The 22,036-nt window shown below is 41.2% G+C and overlaps 1 protein-coding gene across 1 annotated transcript; it reads left to right on the forward strand.

Annotated features, from left to right (window-relative positions):
• Nucleotides 1-520: 520 nt before the first annotated feature.
• Nucleotides 521-20,250, forward strand: col1a2 (collagen, type I, alpha 2). The gene is made up of 50 exons (XM_042435535.1): nucleotides 521-781; nucleotides 2,578-2,582; nucleotides 4,064-4,099; nucleotides 4,629-4,712; nucleotides 5,251-5,307; nucleotides 5,557-5,601; nucleotides 5,731-5,784; nucleotides 6,089-6,142; nucleotides 6,311-6,364; nucleotides 6,537-6,590; nucleotides 7,285-7,338; nucleotides 7,540-7,584; nucleotides 7,739-7,837; nucleotides 8,031-8,084; nucleotides 8,401-8,499; nucleotides 9,029-9,073; nucleotides 9,385-9,483; nucleotides 9,609-9,662; nucleotides 9,782-9,889; nucleotides 9,999-10,052; nucleotides 10,203-10,301; nucleotides 10,636-10,689; nucleotides 10,862-10,960; nucleotides 11,076-11,129; nucleotides 11,279-11,332; nucleotides 11,484-11,537; nucleotides 11,956-12,009; nucleotides 12,129-12,173; nucleotides 12,513-12,611; nucleotides 12,873-12,980; nucleotides 13,130-13,183; nucleotides 13,297-13,350; nucleotides 14,118-14,171; nucleotides 14,346-14,399; nucleotides 14,561-14,668; nucleotides 14,863-14,916; nucleotides 15,066-15,119; nucleotides 15,306-15,467; nucleotides 15,621-15,728; nucleotides 16,160-16,267; nucleotides 16,500-16,553; nucleotides 16,642-16,749; nucleotides 16,881-16,934; nucleotides 17,084-17,191; nucleotides 17,364-17,417; nucleotides 17,756-17,863; nucleotides 17,975-18,218; nucleotides 18,333-18,517; nucleotides 18,629-18,871; nucleotides 19,193-20,250. Exons 1-50 carry the CDS (start codon nucleotides 712-714, stop codon nucleotides 19,337-19,339), a joined length of 4,059 nt encoding a protein of 1,352 aa, XP_042291469.1. The 5' UTR covers nucleotides 521-711; the 3' UTR covers nucleotides 19,340-20,250.
• Nucleotides 20,251-22,036: the final 1,786 nt, after the last annotated feature.

Consider the following 22,036-nt stretch of genomic DNA (forward strand, 5'->3'; position numbering starts at 1 on the left):
TGTTTAAAAAATATCCGTGCGTAAAAATGGCAGAATAGAAATCCATTCCATTACAACTCCAATAGATCAAAGGGAATTCAACAGATAATCATACACTCTCCCTAAAAGTGATTTTTCCCCCAACGAAATCCAAAAGAGAGAAGACCCAGGCCCTCCCGGTGCCAACTGATGCCCATCTACGTATCAAAACGGGCACATTTTACGCGCAAACCTAAGCTGCGCGCAAGGTTGAACGTCCCGCGCCCGTATCTCCCCGTATACTGACAGTCCGGATTCACTGCAACCCGTAAAAGAGGGAAAAAACTTAGGCCTTCTTCTCCCTTTTAAACCTCGACGCTGTCCACGTCCTCAAAAAGAATGGATCTAATTAAAACGTTGCACTCGTCATCATCGCCAAAGTTTTGCCAAACGGTTTCTGGTGGAGAGGAGGCTGGGAGATGCAGGACCACATGACTGACTCCGAGCTGCAGAGGGATGGGAGTCAGATTGGGTTTCTCTTCTCTCATTGGCCGGTGGGCTGACTTTTGACACGCAGACCAGGGACCCTCCTGCCGTATAAATAGGCCCGATAGAACTTTATTATTCTAGCATCAAGGCTGCAGGCTTCTGCTAAGTTTGGAGTTACTCTCGTCACCACAACTGTATGCCTGCTTGAAGGTGGTTTAAAAACAGGGGCTCAGCAGCACAAGGAGTCTGCATGTCCATTTAGACATGCTCAGCTTTGTGGATACCCGGATTCTGTTGCTGCTTGCAGTAACTTCATACCTAGCATCATGTCAATGTAAGTTTTAATATCTGCTCTTTTCTGTGATGGATATTTTTTTCGGGTCCCACTGCTTGAGGATCTTGCGCTTGGCTTTTGTTTGGGACTTACATCAAGGTCAACCAGAAGACAGCTCAAAGCACTGCTGAATAAAACTCAACGGATTGAGTTCGTGCTGAGGATTCTTCACTTTTTTTTTCCAAGGATACAATAATTATCATTTGTTTAGTTCCCGAAAGGGAGAAGTTGCGCTCCTGAAAAAAGTTTTGTCGCTTTGAAAGAAGTGTAAAGTAGTCGTCCTAGTGTCTTTTCAAAGCATATAGTGCATGTAGAATAATCAAAATAGGTTAAATAGGGATTTTCTTTAAGTTGTAGGATGAAAAAGTTTGGGGCGTTGTACTTATTGTTCTATCCAGACGTCCAGGGAATGAAGCTTTATTATAGGAAACTGCAATGACTCCCCCTGGTGGCCGTGGATGCAAACATCTTCTTGGCACCAATTTTGATTTTCTCCTCCATCGAAAGAGACAAATCTGTTTCTCAAAGCCAAAGTAGAAATGAAACTAAATGTTTACACAAAACGGTATTTCTAGATTTTGTTTAACTAAATAGCCTTTTATATGACTGCATTTACAGTTAATGCCTGCATAGTTTAATGCCATTTCAATCACAAAAGATTTAATGAAAAGATTCTAAGATATGCGTTTAAGTTGATGCTTTTTTGCAACGTTTTCAATATTAAAAGTACCTCAAATGGGGAGATGAACAGTCTTACATCACTTTGAATGTGCGCCGCCCCGTGGTCCAGATCTGACATGACGTTTTAGAGTTCATGGGGAGGTCCCAGCTGTGCCTAACCCAGCCATGAGCAGCTGGTCCAGATTCAGAGGGGATAGCTGATGTCCAGTTGCACTGATGAGTAATACCTGCAACCAGGTGTAGATACAAAAAACAACCAATCAGTCAAGTGAAGGATACAGTCATCAGATGATCATAAACAACACCTTTTAAACAAATTTGGAGAACAGAAATCAGTCTAATTGAGATAAAATTCACTCATTTTCAACAGTCTCAAAATGTGTCTTTCATTAATATTGTAGCATTAATAACAGATGTCACAATATTGTAGTTCTTATCTTGTTTGCAGCAGCAAGACAACTATTCCGGTCCCGAGGGCATGAACTACCTGTTCAGGCCTGTTAGCAGTCACAGCCTAAATATAAGTCTGGAATGCTATATTGAACACTGAGATTCACATTCATTACAAAGTTAGACATTTTGAAGTGTGCGGTGATTCACACACCGTGCAGAGATGGATTTCAGCTAAACTTTTCGTTGGGTTGAGACGTGTCATACAGGAAGCAGTTTGTTAGAAAAAAACAGTGTGGGAAACTTAATTGTTTTAGAGATGACAGAAGCATTTGCAGCATGTCCAGATACAGGCGATACTTGTAGTTTCTGAAGGCCCAGATGGAGGTTGACACCCTCAGAAAACACATTAAAAGTCTAGATTTCTATTTCACATTGAATATTCTTTAAGTTGCGGTTAGTTCTGCATAATGGAGATACTCCTTTCTCGGTCTACATTTTTCAAGACTTTTTTCTCATGCAGAGGAAAAAAACACTTTAATCTAACATATAGGAAGAGGTTAACACATTGAAGAAGAATAGAGATGAATGCAAATGACACTGTTTCTTTTTCAGGTGAATGTTTTGTTCTAAAAATGCCTATCATGTTTTAACGGAGTATTCCCTTTTCTCTCCCCACCCTCCTCTTCTCCCTCTTCCTCCTCCTCATCTCTCCAACGCCACAGTCTCGGTTAGTACATATGCATGCAATCATGACAACAACATTTCTTAAATATAGCTGTACCTTGTCACTTTTTCCTTTTTGCCTTCCAAAACTTGTGAAATGTCCCACTGAAGAAGACCTTCTCTTTTCTTCTTGACTGTTTGAGCAATCTCAACGATGACAGAGCGTTTTCATTTAGGAATTTCTACCCCTGAACAAAGTTGTTTCTCTTGAGTTTTCTCCCTTCCTGTCCATGAATAGGTGAGGGTCCTATTGGCCAAAGATTGTGTCAATGAAAGCTAAAACTGCAGTGCTGAGGCACCCGTGGGGCCTGGTACAAAGGATCCTTTCTAAGGACAGCAGAGAGGGGCAGAGGGAGATTTGCCCCTAACTGCTGGCTTTGAGTCAGTTTGAAGCCTTCCTCTGCTCCTTCATTGGGATTTAAATTAAGGAAGGAAAACCTGGTCTCAGATCAGCAACTAAAAGTTGAGATATTCAGTTTAGATTGAACAGAGAAAAGAAAAATATTGAATTAAACTTTTATCAAGACCCCTGATCAAAGACGAAATAGTCCCTGATGAGTGTTTCTTTAAATAATTCTGCTCATAATTGAGATTGCCAAAAATAAAATACCTGACAGAATATTTGCAGCTTTAGCAGCAGCATTTTAAAGTTTTAAAGGTGCAATACGCACTGTGTTCTTCTGGTAGTATTTCCGAACTTTACTTTGTACATGGACCAACATTCTCTTACTGCTAAGAGGTTGTTGAGTCTGCTTTGGGACACTTCCTTGCATTGTTCCTTTAAGCATCTCTGTGCACATTTTCATCATTTATATCATATGCAAATTGCTCTGCTCTGTTTTAATCTTAATTCCTGTATCTGCATGAGCATGCTCCAGGTATCCTTGTGACAATATCACAGCAATATTTGCATGCTGAGTTATTTTATTCACAATGGAAACTCATCATCATGATTATGCAAAAGTTAAGGAGGAGCTATCTTAGGCTATATTGAACTGAATGTTCAATATAACCTAAATGTTAAATGTCATAAAGAATCACTGAAAAGACTGAATAAATAAATCTTACATTTATTTATCTTCTTTTCTATTTAGGGAAGCCTCAAGGTGAGCACATAATGTTGTTCTTATGTGTCTTTAGCACCTAGAGTGTGGCATATCAGACACAGGAAACAGAGTTTAAGTTAGAAAAGGTATAGTGGCATCATTGAGATGTCTAGTCTAATCACTGAAATGTGTTTTAACTTTCTTGTCCTCCCTCTGTAAGGTCAAGTTTGTTTGTGTACACATTTTATCTATGTAAACATATACCAGATCATTTAAACACAATTCAAATGTGATTCTTCTTTGCCTTTAGTTACATTTAACGTTGCTTTAACGTTTAACGTTTGCTTGAAGAATAGTGTGGAGCTAACAGATTGTTTAAGCCTTACATTGAGCCATCTGCTCTGTGTTTTGGGTTGACTGAGTGATTTTTCTGCCGCAGGGTCCCAGAGGAGACAAAGGACCTCGAGGTGACAGGGTAAGCTGAAGTGAAACTCTGCTGCTTTTGATGAAACAACAGTTGTTAAATGTGTAATTTAAGTGTATAAATGTGGTATATTTATGAAGCCTCATTGGCTCAGTTTTTGTTGACATCATTTGACCTCCTGACCTCAGTAGGCCACACCCCTTTGTTTATATCCCCATAGCCCTTGTGTTTACAATGATAACTGTAATGTGAATAGATATGATAAATGCTATTTAAGATATTGTGACCTAATTTATTTAATTACAATTGTATTTTTAAACAGTAGTACTGTTTTTCTTCAACAATACTGAAATTAAATCTCATCATGCAGTATATTACAAGAACACATTAACATATACTACAACAGCTGCTTTATCTGTTTAGCTATGTATCTGCTGTGTAATGTGACTATTCATTTATTATCACAAGAAACAAGCCTTTCAGCTACTGCGGGGTTCACTTCATAGCAGCATCCTCAGCCATTAGCGGATGTTCATTCAATAACTTTGTTTACTCACGATATATCATCTGTGTTTTACAGGGTCCTCAAGGACCTAATGGAAAAGATGGCAAACCCGGACTCCCCGGCCCCCCTGGCCCCCCTGGTCCCCCTGGACTCGGAGGAGTAAGTCTACTGTTTGTATTTGCAAAATAACCAGCCTGGCCTCACAGTGTTTATCTCAAAAGTGGTCAAAAATGTTGTATTGGCTTTAATTTGGCCGCCAGTATTATTTATAATGCAAACTCAGAATAACATCTTTATTTGATGTATGAATGTGACCCACATTCAGCACATTCAGGAATCTGCTGCTGTGTCACGAGATCCATGAAACACATTCCTGATTTCTTTTGTAACTGTTGACCTCACTGCCTCATTAATGATGTCATAACACTGTGACCTTTGACCTTACGTCCTTTACCCATACGACCCCACAACCTTCATAAGAGATAAAACATGGTTGATACACAACTAAGCTACAAGTGTTAAAGCTAAATCCCTTTTAAGTAAAAAATGCTTGCTTGCAGTTTATGTTAAATCATTTTTTATATGCAAAAAGGCTCCTATTTGTGTTAGAAAATGCTTTTTTTATGTTTGATCATTGTATCATAACAAGTTTGTAGTATGTACATCTAATCAGTGCTTTATTTTTGTTGTTTAACAGAACTTTGCTGCTCAGTATGATGGCGTTAAGGCTCCTGATCCCGGCCCCGGACCCGCTGTGAGTGCCCCTTCCTCTTTCTCTCACACACACATGCACCAAAGCATACTAAGGCCATCACACACATTGCCACACATTACACTGATCCATGTCAATTCACAGCACTATTCACCTACAAACTCCAAGCTATAAGCTGTCAATTATTTTTGTGCATTTCTCTGTATTTTGATTCTAGTTCTGTTACAATTGCACTGATGCCTAAGGACAATTTTATTTAGTGTCATCATGAATTGTTTTTCTCCTTCTCAGGGTTTGATGGGACCCAGAGGCCCACCCGGACCTCCTGGACCCCCTGTAAGTTGACATTTTCCCATAGTTCAATTGTCTGATCAATCAGCCATGAAATAACAAAAACAATGTGCTGTTGCACTTGTTATGCTGTCTACATTATGACTAACTACTGTGCCTCTTATCATTTAATAGGGACCTCAGGGACACACCGGACACCCTGGTGAGCCTGGAGAGCCTGGACAGACAGTAAGATTATCCTCCAAAATATTCACAATAATTCAAATTATTAGAGCTGCAACGATTAGTTGATTAATTGATTAGTTGCCAACTATTTAATTAATCGCCAACTATTTTGATAATCAATTAATCATTTCAAGTTATTTTTTAAGAGAAAAATGTCCAAACTTTATGGACCAAACAACTAATCAACTAATCAAGAAAATAATCGACAGATTAATCGGTAATGAAAATAATCGTTAGTTGTAGCCCTACAAATTATTACATTATATCATCTGTGAAATCTTATCAATGCTCTGGTTTTCTTTCCAAGGGAGCTCTTGGTGCTCGTGGCCCCCCAGGACCTCCTGGTAAAACTGGAGAGGATGTACGTATACATTCATGTTTCTACACAAGCACATTTTTGGAGCTATTTTAGTTTTAAATGTTTTGTCTTACTTTTTCCCTGCTTTCCTGGGATTGTATTTAGTTGATGATATAGAGGTTGTCATTGGTTCAGTTTCAAATGTTAAAGGCTATTTTTGTTGACTCACAGGGTAACAACGGCAGACCTGGCAAGCCCGGAGACAGAGGTACCCCCGGCCCTCAGGTAAGATTTCCACCAAAACACCAAACACAACCAGTGACATAATGTGACATTCTTATTTAAAGTAGTAAATTAGTTGAAATGATCACCTTCTTGAAGGACATACAGGCCGCAAACAGATACAAAAGGTGAAGTATGCCTTAGTAATTAATACTCTCTTTGTTTTGACTTTCAGGGTGCTCGTGGATTCCCCGGAACCCCTGGACTTCCTGGAATGAAGGGACACAGAGTGAGTGCTGATCTTTACCTGCTGTTTTACCTGCTCTATAATGCTCACCTGAGTCTCACTGGCTTGAGGCAAGCAGCTGAAACTGCGCCAAAAAAGAATAAAATGGAAGAAGAGAGACATACCTGTGCTTTATAAAAGTGGACCTTATTTTCTGGGAGCAGTGTTCCTCATAACAAGTGACACTGGGAGTCATTATGGACCCGACCTTCTTCTTCCTGTCTCCTGAGGAGCTAGAAATACGAAAGTGCTTATTGTCTTACATTAAACATCTGTTGACTGGATTGACAGAAAGTAGCAAGCCTTACTGCTGTCATCTTTGATGCCACCTCATAGATGTTATGGTGTCTTCCATATAAACCAGAGCCAGATGATAAACGTCCTGTGGAGCTAACTTTCCTTCAAGTTTCCCATGAGACTTTGGATGTCTCCCCTCCTATATTCTTAACAGGGCTAAAAAAAATAATATTCTAGTTCTTCCCCTGAGAACTTGGATCATCAAACACAGATCCCTATCTCCTCATTTGATCCCTAATATTTTCCTTTCGTGGCTTATCTCTAGAGTAGTACACCACCATTTTTGATGTTCTACTTACCCCTTTATTCTAGATGTTCTAGACTATTACCAGTTATGTGATATCAGGTAGCCCTTACCACTGTAAACATCTTCCATCATCTTGTTCTGTGTTTGTTTCAGGGTTACACTGGTCTGGATGGACGCAAGGGAGAGCCCGGTGCCGCTGGCCCCAAGGTAAGAAGGGCACTATCAACAAATGTTGCCAATGAATGCATTTAATTATCCCAGTTTCTTCTATTTATGTATTGCTTTTGGTAAGTTTTGAATATCCCAGAAGAGTAGATTAGTTTCTGTTACAAGTTTTGTATTTGACCTATTAACCTATAACTTTGAGACACTCATCACCCCAATCCACCTTCTCCTGCCTCTCTATAGGGTGAGCCCGGTGCACATGGAGCTGCTGGAAGCCCTGGACTTGCTGTAAGTTCTTGATCAAGCTTCACCATTTATGCACAAAATGTGTTTAGTAATTATTACTTCTACTCATTCACCAGAATTCATCCTTTTGCCATTATATGATTGGAGTAAGGACATTTTCCTGATCTCTCTTGCTTTCTATGTATCTTCCCTTCAGGGATCTCGTGGAATGCCTGGTGAGAGAGGTCGTGTTGGCCCTGCTGGCCCTGCTGGTGCTCGTGGTGCTGATGGCAGTGTTGGACCTACTGGCCCCGCTGTAAGTATCCAACCCCTTTTACCTTTTATATTATTAGATTAAAGCATTTTGTTATTAAGTAACTCAAGAGTTAGATAGAATTAGACTAGCACCCATGTTAGACAAAGATTAGTTTTTTAAGCTTTAACCTGAATGTGAACTTTGAGCTGTATGACAGACATCCTGACATCATGTCTGCTGTTCTTCTTCATAGGGCCCCAATGGTGCTGCTGGTCCCCCAGGTTTCCCCGGTGGTCCCGGCCCCAAGGTAGGTCCAATGTCACTTCCTGTTTAGGTTCCTGTTTAGGGTCACAAAAGGATACAATTCTCATTAACACACAGTATAAGCATCATTCAGAGACATATCAATCTCTTTCTTTATATCTTTTTGATGCATCATCTATCATTGTTCATCATACCAATAGCTTATTGTACTGTATAGTATCCCCAAGGGAATAGTTCACGCACAACAGCTCCAGTAAATATTTTCATATTAAGTGCAGTACTGCTCACACTATGACACCAATAGCCACCAGGTATCAATGAGACAGTGTTTGATTATAGATGTGTTTGGTCTTTGACAGGGAGAGATTGGACCTGCTGGAGCTACTGGCCCATCTGGACCTCAGGGATCTAGAGGAGAGCCCGGTCCCAATGGTGCTGTTGGCCCCGTTGGTCCCGTCGTAAGTACACAAACATGTTTCTGCCATGATTCCCCTGGTCACCTTCCTGTCACTTGTTACCAGGCCTGCAACAATTAGCACAAGCGTGTCTTTTAGTTAGTGTTTGATTTAGACTCCCTTGATTTTCAAAAGATATTTGTTCCAAACAAGATCAGTCAATTTTAAAAAAGTGTAATTCTAATTAATCAGAAGATGGACGTCTATCGGTGCGTTATGAGTATCATGGCACAAATAATATGGTTTGCATTTCTTTTGTTGTCTGTTGTTATGTCCATTAAGTTATTGCTTAAGTTGCTGAAGATCTGTAAGCAGCCCTTTACAGTAGTTACATTTTGATGTGTGATACTATCACATATTAGTTAAAAGTTAAAAAGTTAAAAGTTAGTTTAAAAAAAGTAAAAATAACATTTTTGTATTCTTGTTTAATCTTTCAAATAGTAAAATGTAATTATTTTGTTGCAATACATTTTACAGTCTTGTTTAAATTTGTTTTGATAAGATTCCCTGTTTTCTTGTCCTTTTTCCCTAGGGTAACCCTGGTGCTAATGGCCTGAATGGAGCCAAGGGAGCTGCTGTAAGTATTCAAGTTTTACCAGAAGTGCATGTGTCAAAGCTCATCTAGGGTCACCTACAGGTTACAGCAATCAGGCCTATGCCATGCTACACACACAACACACACATAATGAGGTTGTTTCAATTCTAGAACATTTTACTGATAGCAGTATTATTATTTTTTCTATTTAGATTTATCAAAATATAGTCTCTATTAAAAATATATGATGATAAATCCAAAACAGCTCAACTGGGGGAAGAGATAAAATAAAGACAATTTTTCAAGTTAAGTTGTTGCATGATGCTCACCTGTCCATCATGGCTGTTGTTTAGGGCACCCCTGGTGTTTCTGGAGCTCCTGGCTTCCCCGGACCAAGAGGAGGACCCGGACCCCAGGGTGCTCAGGGTGCTCTTGGTGCTAGAGGCCTGGCTGTGAGTACACATTCACAAAAAACATCCACAAAAATAAATATACACACATATTCATATAATGCATACACCCTGATTTATGATTGTTCTTTTCAGTAACTGTGTCTGTTTATCTGCATCTATTTTAGGGAGATCCTGGTGCCCAGGGTGTTAAGGGAGACACTGGTGCCAAAGGAGAGCCTGTAAGTTTTAATCATATCCTGATCATGTTTTTCTAGTGCATTTATTAAAACTATGTCAAACTGCAGCTGCGGACATCTGATTTGATGGTGCCCTTCAACTTCTCTGTTGCCTTCCTTAGGGTAACGCTGGACCTCAGGGAGCCCTCGGACCTCAGGGTGAGGAGGGCAAGAGAGGACCTACTGGCGAGCTTGGTGCCACTGGCCCTGCTGGAAACCGTGGAGCTAGAGTAAGTACAAGATCAATGTTTGTGATGGGTGGTATTGTATCCATACAGATCCGAAACCAGAGCCATGTTACTTGGATCACCTGCTAATGCCTGTGTGTGTCTCCTATAGGGTTCTCCTGGAAGCCGTGGCATGCCTGGTTCTGAGGGAAGAACTGGCCCCATTGTAAGTGTTCAATAAACAAATTTCATTCCATCAACATGCTGTCAGCAAACAATAATATAGTCAAAAATATAGTATAATATAGTCAACATTCACTCATGTAGTGAAACTTCCTCTTCATTTCTCTTCCACTACTTTGTCTCCTTCTCACAGGGAATGCCTGGTGCCCGTGGTGCTACTGGCACAGGTGGACCTCGTGGACCCCCTGGAGATGCTGGCCGTGCTGGTGAGCCTGGTGCTGCTGGTCTCAGGGTGAGTCTTCTGCTAAATTTTGTTTTTGAACAGTAGTGTAGGGGTCTGATCTCTGTGTGAGTCACAGAGACATTCAAAGTGAGAAAGAGGAGGGTAGGCCTGTGGTCATTTGAAATAGCTGTGTTTGAATAGTTTGGAGATGTAGTGGTATAAGGTCATGAGTACCAGGCTATTGTCAGATGTGAACTAGTCTTTATTTGGAAAAAATTAGTTGCTCGTAAAACCCAAGATTCAATGAAAGGTAGTTATAATTATCTCTAACCTGAGCGACTAGCCGTAACAGTACAAATTAATGACAGTACTTATATGACTGACCAATATTTATTTTCCACAGGGTCTCCCAGGAAGCCCCGGAAGCTCTGGACCCCCAGGAAAGGAGGGACCTGCTGTGAGTAAACCTGAATTTTACGAATAGAATTTATCATAAAACTTCCTGTATTTTATTTCAGTCACACACACATGGTGCCATTGGTCTCATTCTGTCATGTTTATGATCATGGTTGCTCTAATGAATCCAATTAACATCACTTCCTCCTCCTACTTCCTGTTTCCTCCTTCAGGGTCCTTCTGGACAAGATGGCCGCACTGGTCCTCCCGGCCCAACTGGACCTAGAGGCCAGCCCGGAAACATTGGCTTCCCAGGACCCAAGGGACCCTCTGTAAGTAGAAACAAGGCCACAATTGGACCAGGAAATTATGATGTGAAATGATATGTAATGTTTTTCGTAACAAGTTCATCATAACTGTACTTAAATGACCTTTTACATCCTTCAGGGTGAGGCTGGCAAGCCCGGAGACAAGGGAGCCACTGGCCCCACTGGACTGAGAGTAAGTCAAATGATACCCAGCAATTGTTTCCTATTTTTCACTGATTCAACTTTTTAAAAAGAAAACAACCTTAATATAATTTGCCATTATGGAAGCCATCCATTGTCTGTTATTATAACATGTCACCATGTACCTGTCTCTGTGTTTAGGGAGCTCCTGGACCTGATGGCAACAATGGAGCCACTGGAGCCATGGGACCTTCTGTAAGTGTGCTCACATACATACACCTTGGTAGCATTAAATGTAGTAGTAGTTCACCATTTTTCTGACAGATACATAGAATATTCTTGACTCTGTTGCCATAACCATCAATTTGTCTTTTTTAACAATGGTCTTCTCTCTTTCTCCCAACAGGGCGGCCCTGGTGAGAAGGGAGAGCAGGGACCATCTGGAGCTCCTGGCTTCCAGGTTTGAATCCATCATCTGTCACTATATAAACCAGCAATATAGACTAATTTTAACTTCCAGTGTTGTTTTACCCAGTACATCGTTTTACTGCCCTTCAGGACAATGTTTTGATTTGCTGTTATCATTTACTGAAAAAATTAAAAAATCAATTCTACAGCCAAACCAAGCTTGCACCAATCATCATCTCATTGTTAACAGAGCTAAGAAATGACCCAAAAAGAAACATATTCACAAACACAGAACAAACTGCAATTCCATGTCAGTAGCTACATCAAAAAAGATATCCTTGGGGGCTTTATCAACACTAGAAAACATTGGATATATCATTTGTATTTCAGTATACTTTTTAGACAGCAGTATTTTTATAAATGTTACTATTGATTCCACTGGTGCTGATGGTGCGTTTTGATATTTACAGGGTCTGCCTGGCCCTGCTGGACCTGCTGGAGAGGCTGGCAAGCCCGGAGATAGAGTAAGTAATACATAATAACAACGCCAACAGTCAAAAGCGCATGTCATAGATGAACAAAGCAATAAATTGTTGAAGTTACAGTGCATCTTTAATGTATCCATTCATGTATCACCATTCAGGGTATCCCAGGAGACCAGGGAGGTGCTGGACCTGCTGGTAGCAAGGTACGTTTACCTGTCACCGCCTTTGTTTTCCAGACCACACAGCTACTTATAGTGCCTTCTTTATATTGCTAGATTCCATTGGGTATTCACCTTTTCAAACTTAAGAAGCACAGTGTATGTTTACATCAAATGAAGCCCATAGCTGCCAGTGCTCTTTTATTTCCTGGTTGGCTCACAGATTTTCTATTTCAGTAAGATGCCCGAACCTCTAAAATAGTTATGTAACAAAACAAATTCTTCCAAACAGAGAATTTCACTCAGATTACTTTTGCATACTTGTGATGAGGTATATACACACACAATAGACCTTCCACTGACTTCTTCTGTGTGTTCCTCAAGGGAGAGCGTGGTAACCCTGGTGCTGCTGGAGCTGCTGGAGCTCAGGGACCAATTGGACCCCGTGGACCCGCTGGAGCACCTGGTGCCGATGGTGGCAAGGTAAGGTGGGCTGGGGAAAAACCTGTTTATAGATGATCCTCAGACATATAGATAGAGTGCACTGCAGAAAATGTTATCCACAGAAGTTTTTAATCAAATCTATATAAATTATTTGGTGCCTCATATAAACACAGCTGTATACTACAAAAAGGGTTGGTCATATGCACAATAAAACAGTGTCAGATCAATAGGAACAGATGTTTCAGAACCATCTGTGTTTGATAGCAAAAATGAACCACGGTTTGCCTTGTCTGTTTCCAGGGAGAGCCTGGCATTGTTGGATCTACTGGTGCCCCTGGACACCAGGGACCCGGTGGCATGCCTGGTGAGCGTGGAGCTGGTGGTGCTCCTGGAGGCAAGGGAGAGAAGGTATGTGCGAAAAATCTATCATCCACAAGATTGGCAGGAGTGTCTAAAAATATCTTAATCTCTAAAAATAACAATGTGTCAAGTTTAAACAAAGTGACTACTACTGTTAACACCTGTTGTTGAAAATCGATTTCCTCTCTCTCATTTAGGGAGAGCCTGGACACAGAGGACCTGATGGCAATGCTGGCAGAGATGGTGCCCGTGTAAGTTTATATCTCCTCTTTAGGCTATCAATATGAAAATTGTAGCCATTCATTCTATTAGTTTTAGTACAACCAGTCTCTTGGTCTTAGCGTCCTCTCCTCTCTTTTTCCAGGGACTGCCTGGACCTAGTGGACCCCCTGGACCTACTGGAGCTAATGGTGATAAGGTACGAAGGTGATATGACAGAAACCACCAGAATAAAGGTGTTTAGGGTGACACTGTAACATAGACAAATATCACAGAACTTTGTTGCAATTTAAAAATGGCTGCCACCAACATTATTCAACAATATGGCGGACTAACTCCCATACCAGTGACCATAAATGTACCCACAATAGAAAACCATGAATACATGATTTTTGAGATCACATCGCTGTCATGAATTCACTTCCTGGACTAACTGAACATGGCTGCTCCATATGCTTAGACCTGTCACTCCTCTGTAGCAGAAATTGTGATTACCCCCAACACAGTGTTGTAGAGTAACTGAAGCTAGAACCTCAACACTGCCGCCTGATGGCCATTTTATAATATTGCATCAATGACTCACCTACTTAATTAAAATTACATGAGTAACTTACATATTAATAAATGCAGGAAGCAAAAAGACAGATTTGATACATGTTAAAATATTTTCTTCTTTTTCCTGCAATTTGTAGCAGTTAAGGTTACCGATGCTGTGATATTTATAGAATCAAAAGAATTACCATTTGTAGTATTCATATAAGCTGACTAAGTTTTTTAATTGACTAAAGAGGGAAAAATATTAAATACTCAGAGGGCAGCAAATGTTTTGTTCATTTTTCTAGATTCTACTGTTATTAGTATATATGTTATAAGTACATTTCATACAGTGCTGATGTTGACAAAAGGTTTCTCACATGCATATAAACATATCTGCTCTGCTGACCCTCCATTGCTTCTCTCCTCTAGGGTGAATCCGGTGCCTTCGGAGTTGCTGGCCTCCCTGGACCCCGTGGAGCCCCTGTAAGTAGCTGTGGCTCACTTTCCTCATATTAACGGATATCAGTTACTGTACTATATTCACCCCAAATGATCTTTGGACATAAATATCAAACAGATAGCTAAAAACCACACTAACATGATGCTTTTATGGCTTTTAAATCAGCCGGTTTCTGACCAACTGCTTGTTATCCACAGGGCGAGCGTGGAGAGGTTGGACCTGCTGGAGCTTCCGGATTCGCTGGACCCCCTGTAAGCAAGCGGCCAATCACCTTGCAATATAATATACCATACACACAACCTGTTTGAGCTGCAGGATATCACTTAAACTCAAATCAACACACAAATACTGTACATAAGCACATACAATTGCTCAGATGTTGACCAAGCCCTATTGCTCCACATCCCTACAGGGCGCTGATGGTCAGCCCGGTGCAAGAGGAGAGCGTGGACCTGGAGGAGGAAAGGGAGAAGTTGGCCCCTCTGGCCCTGCTGGACCCGCTGGACAGTCTGGACCTGCAGTTAGTACCATTTACACAAATGCACTTCATCAGACATCAGACAGGCTTTAAAATAGGACCATAGTGAGACCATTTGCTTCTCTAGCCTCTAGCTATGCTAATACCCTCTGGAATAACACCCAATAACACAGGGATTGTTTAATTTTGTTTATGAGTTCTGATGAGATTTTCCTCTAATCTTCCTCTGTATCTAGGGTCCTTCCGGCCCTGCTGGACCCATTGGTGCCCGTGGAGACAATGGCCCTCCTGTGAGTATTTAAACATACAAATAATTAATTCCGGATGACACTTATTGCATCCATAAATACTGCCCCCTCACTCACACATAGACACACACACACACCACATATTCTTGATGACAGCTCCATAATCTTTGACTGTGTGTTTTTGATGTCAGGGTCTGACTGGTTTCCCTGGAGCTGCTGGCAGAGTTGGTGCTGCTGGTCCCGCTGTGAGTATTGATTTTATATTTTAAATGATTAACATTTGACAAACATACAAACACACATTGGATACACTGAATTACAATAACCATCACCACCATACTTATACTTTGTACCCTCTCACCCCACTTAGCCAAAAACACACACACACACACACACACATCTGACATTAACCCACTCTCCTCCTCCCTCAGGGTATTGTTGGACCCCCTGGTCCTGCAGGTCTCGCTGGTAAGGATGGTCCCCGTGGTATCCGTGGTGATGTTGGTCCCGCTGGTCCTTCTGGAGAGCAGGGTATGGTTGGACCACCTGGTCCTTCTGGAGAGAAAGGACCTTCTGGAGAGTCTGGTTCCCCTGTAAGATATAGCCTATACTTTTTTTCCTGTCAAAATTATACAATTTAGAGGCATCCAATCACAGCTCATACAAACAACTAAGCTTATATCTGTATTGTGCTCATATAGACCCATCAATCTCCATTGACAACTCATTTACGTGTGTTTGCTTAGGGTCCTGCTGGTATATCTGGAGCCATTGGTATGCTTGGAAGTCCAGGATTTGTTGGTCTGCCTGGAGCTAGAGGAGATCGTGGTTCTCCTGGTCCTGCTGGTCTGTTGGTAAGTACAAATGAATATTGATATTACCCCTAAAGGATTCACCTGTACTATGACTACCTCAGAACTATGTTACCATATCATACATTACCATACCAATCAAATCATTAGAATTGTCCCAAATATGTATTGGCAGTTACATTTTACCAGTTCGAACAATCAACGCATATTTGTGAAATTACACTCACACTGAGCTGCATGCATGCAAAATGTACTGTATGCATCAATAAGAAATTCTTCACAAACATGTATGTATTATTTAATGTTTACAATCACATGCCCATTTGGTAGGCTGATTGAATTAACACATGCACCTTTACTCAAGGGAAGATCTCCCAGAAAGTCGAAAAGACATTGCATACACATCAGTTTAGGTATAGTATGGAGTCTATGATTGTGTTTGATCCAGTGATTTTCTCTTTATCCTGTCATAGGGAGATGTTGGTAGAGTTGGACCTGCTGGTTCCCCTGGAGCCCGTGGTCCCTCTGGAAACATTGGCCTGCCTGGTATGACCGGACCCCAGGGAGAGGCTGGACGTGAGGTAAGGATTTAACATGCCAATATAAAGTGGTCCAGAAACCTGTAATAGTGACCTGTGAAGAAAGTATTAAAATATCCCATTTGAGTAGAAGCACACTGAACAAAGTACAATTTCTTGGTTTAAAACTCCACAAAGACTACTCCATGAACTAACAACAACTTGACATGGCAGCCTAATATAAAGCTATAACAGGAACCTGAATGTGAACTGCAGTATTCTTTGCCATTCACAGGGTAGCCCTGGTAATGATGGACCCCCTGGCCGTCCTGGTGCTGCTGGATTCAAGGTAATGTCCACTCATACACCTTAAAGTATGTTTGTACACAGAACACATTCATACATGCTCTGTATGTACCCTTTCCCTCCATGCTTAGGGAGACCGTGGTGAGCCTGGATCCAGCGGTTCCATGGGACTTGCTGGAGCCCCTGGATCTGCTGGACCCACCGGAGGTGCTGGAAGACCTGGAAACCGTGGAGAATCTGTAAGTATCAACAGCAGCCCATTCTCATCACTGAAATTGGCATTGACGAATAGCAACAGGATACACAACATACCTAATCTACATTTGCTCATTTCAGTCTTTGTTTTATTCTCATCTTTCTTCATCTCTAGGGCCCCTCTGGTCCCGCTGGACCTGCTGGAGCTGCTGGAGCTAGAGGCGCTGCTGTAAGTATAGTTAACAAGTATAGTCATAACAATAGCACATAGAAAATTAAATTGTTAAGTAGCACAAAACATTTTCACCTGTGCATGAAAATTGTATCCTGTTCTAGCGACATGATGGTTCTTGCAATGTGCGTGTGTGTGTGTTCTAGGGACCCGCTGGAACCCGTGGTGAGAAGGGAGTTGCTGGAGACAAAGGAGAGAGAGGCATGAAGGGTCTGCGTGGACATCCTGGTCTGCAGGGAATGCCTGGACCTTCTGTAAGTAATGGCATACCACCATGATGCACAAATAACACACAGTCACATGTACCTCAGGGTCGTCAGATGTTGTATTTGCATTAGCACTATGATGTAAACATTGCATACAGGGAAAATCTTATTAACATTGTCACGACGATGTCATTAATTGATGTGGTTTCTCTCCTCTCAGGGACCCTCTGGTGACACTGGACCTGCTGGTGCAAACGGAGCTGCTGGACCTAGAGTGAGTGGAATCTTCATTACCCACAATACACCAGTGGTTAGGGTAGAAACTCTAGCAAAGCCATTGTGTCACTTATCCAAAATCTAAATTAGGACAACTGACTCCAGGTCAGCAGGGCAGATTTATATAATATAAACAGAGGAGGTATCCAAGAATTTTTCATTGTAATACGATCAACTACATTCATGCATAGTCTATCCTGATGTAACAGAACACGTACTACACCTGAATCTGAATTTCCTCTGTTGAATCACTAAAGCACCACAGGCAGGGCATATTGTAATTTGTATATATGATGCATATGTATGATACAATATATATGATGATCTCCTCTTCAGGGCCCTGCTGGACCCCATGGACCCCCTGGTAAGGATGGTAGAGCTGGCGGTCATGGTACTATTGGCTCCCCTGGTGCTCGTGGACCCCCTGGATACGTTGGCCCTGTTGTAAGTACACTGTATTTGGTCATTTTGTAAATCAGACAGTTTAGCTCTCTTGCCTTTTCCATCAACTGCAACTGTGATCTGCATATCAATCCCCTCTCTTATCTATCTCAGGGTCCTCCTGGATCTCCTGGTCTGCCCGGACCTCCCGGTCCCTCCGGTGGTGGATACGATGTCTCTGGATACGATGAGTACAGAGCTGATCAGCCTGCCCTGAGAGCCAAGGACTACGAGGTTGATGCCACTATCAAGTCCCTCAGCGCTCAGATCGATAACCTGCTCACTCCTGAGGGATCCAGGAAGAACCCTGCCCGCACCTGCCGTGACATCAGACTCAGCCACCCTGAATGGAGCAGCGGTAAGTTGAAATTCATCTAATAGCACAGTGGGACAACTATTTTCCCCCACATGTAGTAAGAGCTATATTCTCTATATTCTATCATTTTGACCCTCTTTTCTTTCTTCCTTGTAGGATTCTACTGGATTGACCCCAACCAGGGCTGCACCAATGATGCCATCAAGGTCTTCTGTGACTTCACCACCCGTGAGACCTGCATCTACGCCCACCCCGAGAGCATCGCCCGCAAGAACTGGTTCAGAAGCACCGAGGGCAAGAAGCACGTCTGGTTCGGAGAGACCATCAACGGTGGTACTGAGGTGAGCAACTACAGAGGGGAGGCACATTTGATTTTATTTGAAATAAAGGGGTTGTAATACACTTGTGTATGTAAGACTGAAGTAGTAACATCTATTGTTTCCTCGCTGCAGTTTACCTACAACGATGAGACCCTCAGCCCCCAGAGCATGGCCACCCAGCTGGCCTTCATGCGCCTGCTGTCCAACCAGGCTAGCCAGAACGTCACCTACCACTGCAAGAACAGCGTTGCCTACATGGATGGTGAGAGTGGCAACCTGAAGAAGGCTGTGGTGCTCCAGGGCTCCAACGATGTGGAGCTGAGGGCCGAGGGCAACAGCCGCTTCACCTTCTCCGTGCTGGAGGACGGCTGCACTGTGAGTAGCTCTTTGCTTTTGGTCATTTTTTATGTTAGCTTCATTGCCTCAGTTTCATTCTCTCTCATGAGAGAGACAGCAGACATCAGAGTAATATTAGCCTTTTGCCTGGCTCTGGCGCATTAACAGTAATGTTAAGCAATATGCATTATCACTGGTAAATTAACTGCTAAATAAATGCAAATTTACTGTCATCAGACAGAGCTCATTTCTGTCCCAGAGCTGTGTGATGTGTATTGCTTTGCATATTGCTTTGTGAATGCTTTGCCACAGTGCCTATTCTGAAATTTGGTCTCTCCTTTTCTTCATCTACCCCTGCAGAGACACACTGGTGAGTGGAGCAAGACAGTGATTGAGTACAGAACAAATAAACCATCTCGCCTGCCCATCCTCGACATTGCACCTTTGGACATTGGTGGAGCTGATCAGGAGTTTGGTTTGGACATTGGCCCAGTCTGTTTCAAATAAATAGACTCATGTTAAATTAACACCAAAAAAGAGAGAAAGAACGAAAAAAGAAATCTCTGCCCTCCTTTCTGTGTTGTTTTTTTATACCGAATGCTGATTTCTCTCTGCGCATCCACTTGCTTAAGATGGGCAACTATCGGAGAGGACTGAAAGGACTGAACGGAGCGTTTGTGCAATGCAAATTAATACAGCAACCCAAAGGGACGCAGGAAAACACCTTGTTGTGGGACATCATGTCATCCTTTTGTAAAAAATAAAAGAAGTGTAATAAAAACGCTGAAAGTATGCATCACTTTGTGGTCTTTGTATATCTTCCAAAGAGGAGGTTTAAAACCACAATTTCCATGAAAATAAGGTTTAAACTACCTCATGCCTGTACGTAAAGAAAATACTATTAACAAAACCTGGGTCCACAACCGAGATGTTAAGACTTCTAATGCTTCAAGCTTTGTCCCGTATCGGAAGGTGCTCAGTTACTTGAAGCAGAGATCTATGGTGCTAATATGCAGCTGTGGAGCAAACCACTTTTTACTGTATTACTTTGTATTGACGTTTGAGGAGTCTTGCATCGTCCCCTGATACTCCCCCACTTTAAGCAGGTGGAACCTGATGTCTGGTTTTTGGTTTTTTTTTAAATTTTGTTTTGTTCTTTTTTGTTTTGTCTAAGTTTTTTTTTTCGTTTGTTTGTTTGTTTTGTTTTTTTGTTCAGGCTTTTTACTCTTCAAATCCCACACAGTGTTCATACTGACAGCACATACTTCATCCAATTCTGAATGGTTTTTAGGCGGCCTCTCTCTCTCTCAAAAAGTGACACCACAAAGTCTATTGTACCTATTTTGTATATGTGAGATGTTTAAATAAATTGTGAAAAGTTCTGAAATAAAGCATGTCCAATGTTCCAAAACACACTACTCAGTGACTTAAGTGCTTTCATGTTTTAATGACACCATTGAAGGTGTGTCACTGTATTTTGGTTCTAGTTTGGCTGATGATTCACATATCATCATTGACTTAAACATCTTCCTATTTTGGAAGCACAGCCATATCCTAATTTACCTTCCCCCCTCTTCTTGCTTTTCAACAGTACATCCAATTTCAATGTACAGTAAATTCCTGTGTACACTGTCCATGCCAATGTGTGATTACTAACGTGCATTGTTTCTTGTAAATATGCATCCTCTGATGTTGCTTTTCTTGCATATTACAGCTTTTGCATCCAAATAAATTTCTGTGATTTGGATCAAGGCTTGAATTGCAGTGATACATGCACACAATTATTAGTCAGGCTCAATATGGGAACATGGCATTCCTGCAGAAATTACTTTTTTTTGGTCACTTTTTCAGAGAATAAGAATCAGGTTGAGTTCAGTGTGTTGAAGGAACTGGAATATGCAGACTTTGTGAAAAACGTCATTTAATTATACGTCCACATGGAGGGAGCTCTATTCAGGGTGAGCTGCGGGAAACAACGCAATAAAAAGTCGCCTGCAGTACTTTCTATAACCACTAGAGAGCAGTGTGGCAAGGTTTTTTTGTTTTGTTTCGTTTGTTTTGATCAGCAATACAACTTAACGTACCTTAAACACACTTTAGAGACTGTAAAGTTGGGCATAATGGAAGGAATCAAGAGTGCTGCTCAACCGCTCTCCCCACCCAGATTTTCATAGTCAGTCCAGTGTATTCAAATTACTGCCACCCCACTGGCAAATAAAATCTGAGATACAAACTCACAAGATGCATCTAGGATCTATGGCTCTTCAATGTCTTTCATGCCCAGAACCAATAACATTAAAACCACAGATTGGACCTTTAATGGTACATACATCAGGCTACAAACATACACTGTAATATTCTTTTACATGAAGATGGCAACTTAAAAACCATTTTGTTGATGTTGATGATGTAACAATTTGTTTTCAGTTGTATAATTTACCTCCATCTCTGACCGAATCTAAACCTGCTGATTTACAGCTCCAGCTAACACTAAACAGGTTGCTCTACAAATTTTCATGGACATCTTCAGCCTTTTATAAAAGCATATTGTATGTTTGCACAGTAGAGATGTCAATATAACTTTCATTCAGCTCTGAAATTAGAAAGAACATTTGCACATATACATCTCAAATAATAGTTGTGGGGCAAGGAGTCCTTTGTCTGTCACACCCAGCTGAAGGAATACAAGTCAAGCAGCTAAGAGTGTATAAATAATTTGACAGCAGAGTGCAGAGTGAAGTGTTGGACTTCAAAAATTGTCCCAGCATATTTACAGAACAAGAACAGGGGATACAGTATGCTACTGACACCCAGAGACATGTCGGATATTTTTGATGCTTTAAAGGTCTAACAAAGATATGTTGTAAAGTGTTGGAGCATCAGGTGAGAGTGTATTCAGAGCTCAACTGGGTCACACAAACACACACACACATATATCACAAGGCACAGAGCACAGCGCACAGTGCACCCCACACACAGATTACATAAAACAAAGTGCAAGCATCTCAGTGAATAAACAACTCAGTACATTATATAAGTCATTCAAACACAGTAAACACTAAATAGTGCTAAACATTGCTGGCAAAGAGTTATATTAGACTGAATAAATGTATTTAAAAGAACTAAATCATTTCAAATTATAAATTAAATTTAAATAAAAATTTGAAAATAAAATACAATTCAATTAAATACATGTAAATTATA

This window comes from Thunnus maccoyii, chromosome 15 (assembly GCF_910596095.1).
Source record: "Thunnus maccoyii chromosome 15, fThuMac1.1, whole genome shotgun sequence".
NCBI lineage: Eukaryota > Metazoa > Chordata > Actinopteri > Scombriformes > Scombridae > Thunnus > Thunnus maccoyii.

Bases quoted from the DNA above. Each gene is read 5' to 3' on its own strand.
- col1a2 (XM_042435535.1), top strand. From the start codon at position 712: ATGCTCAGCTTTGTGGATACCCGGATTCTGTTGCTGCTTGCAGTAACT. The intron at 11,333-11,483 runs GTAAGTGTGCTC...TTCTCCCAACAG, and splicing joins CTGGAGCCATGGGACCTTCT to GGCGGCCCTGGTGAGAAGGG. The intron at 15,729-16,159 runs GTAAGTACAAAT...ATCCTGTCATAG, and splicing joins CTGGTCCTGCTGGTCTGTTG to GGAGATGTTGGTAGAGTTGG.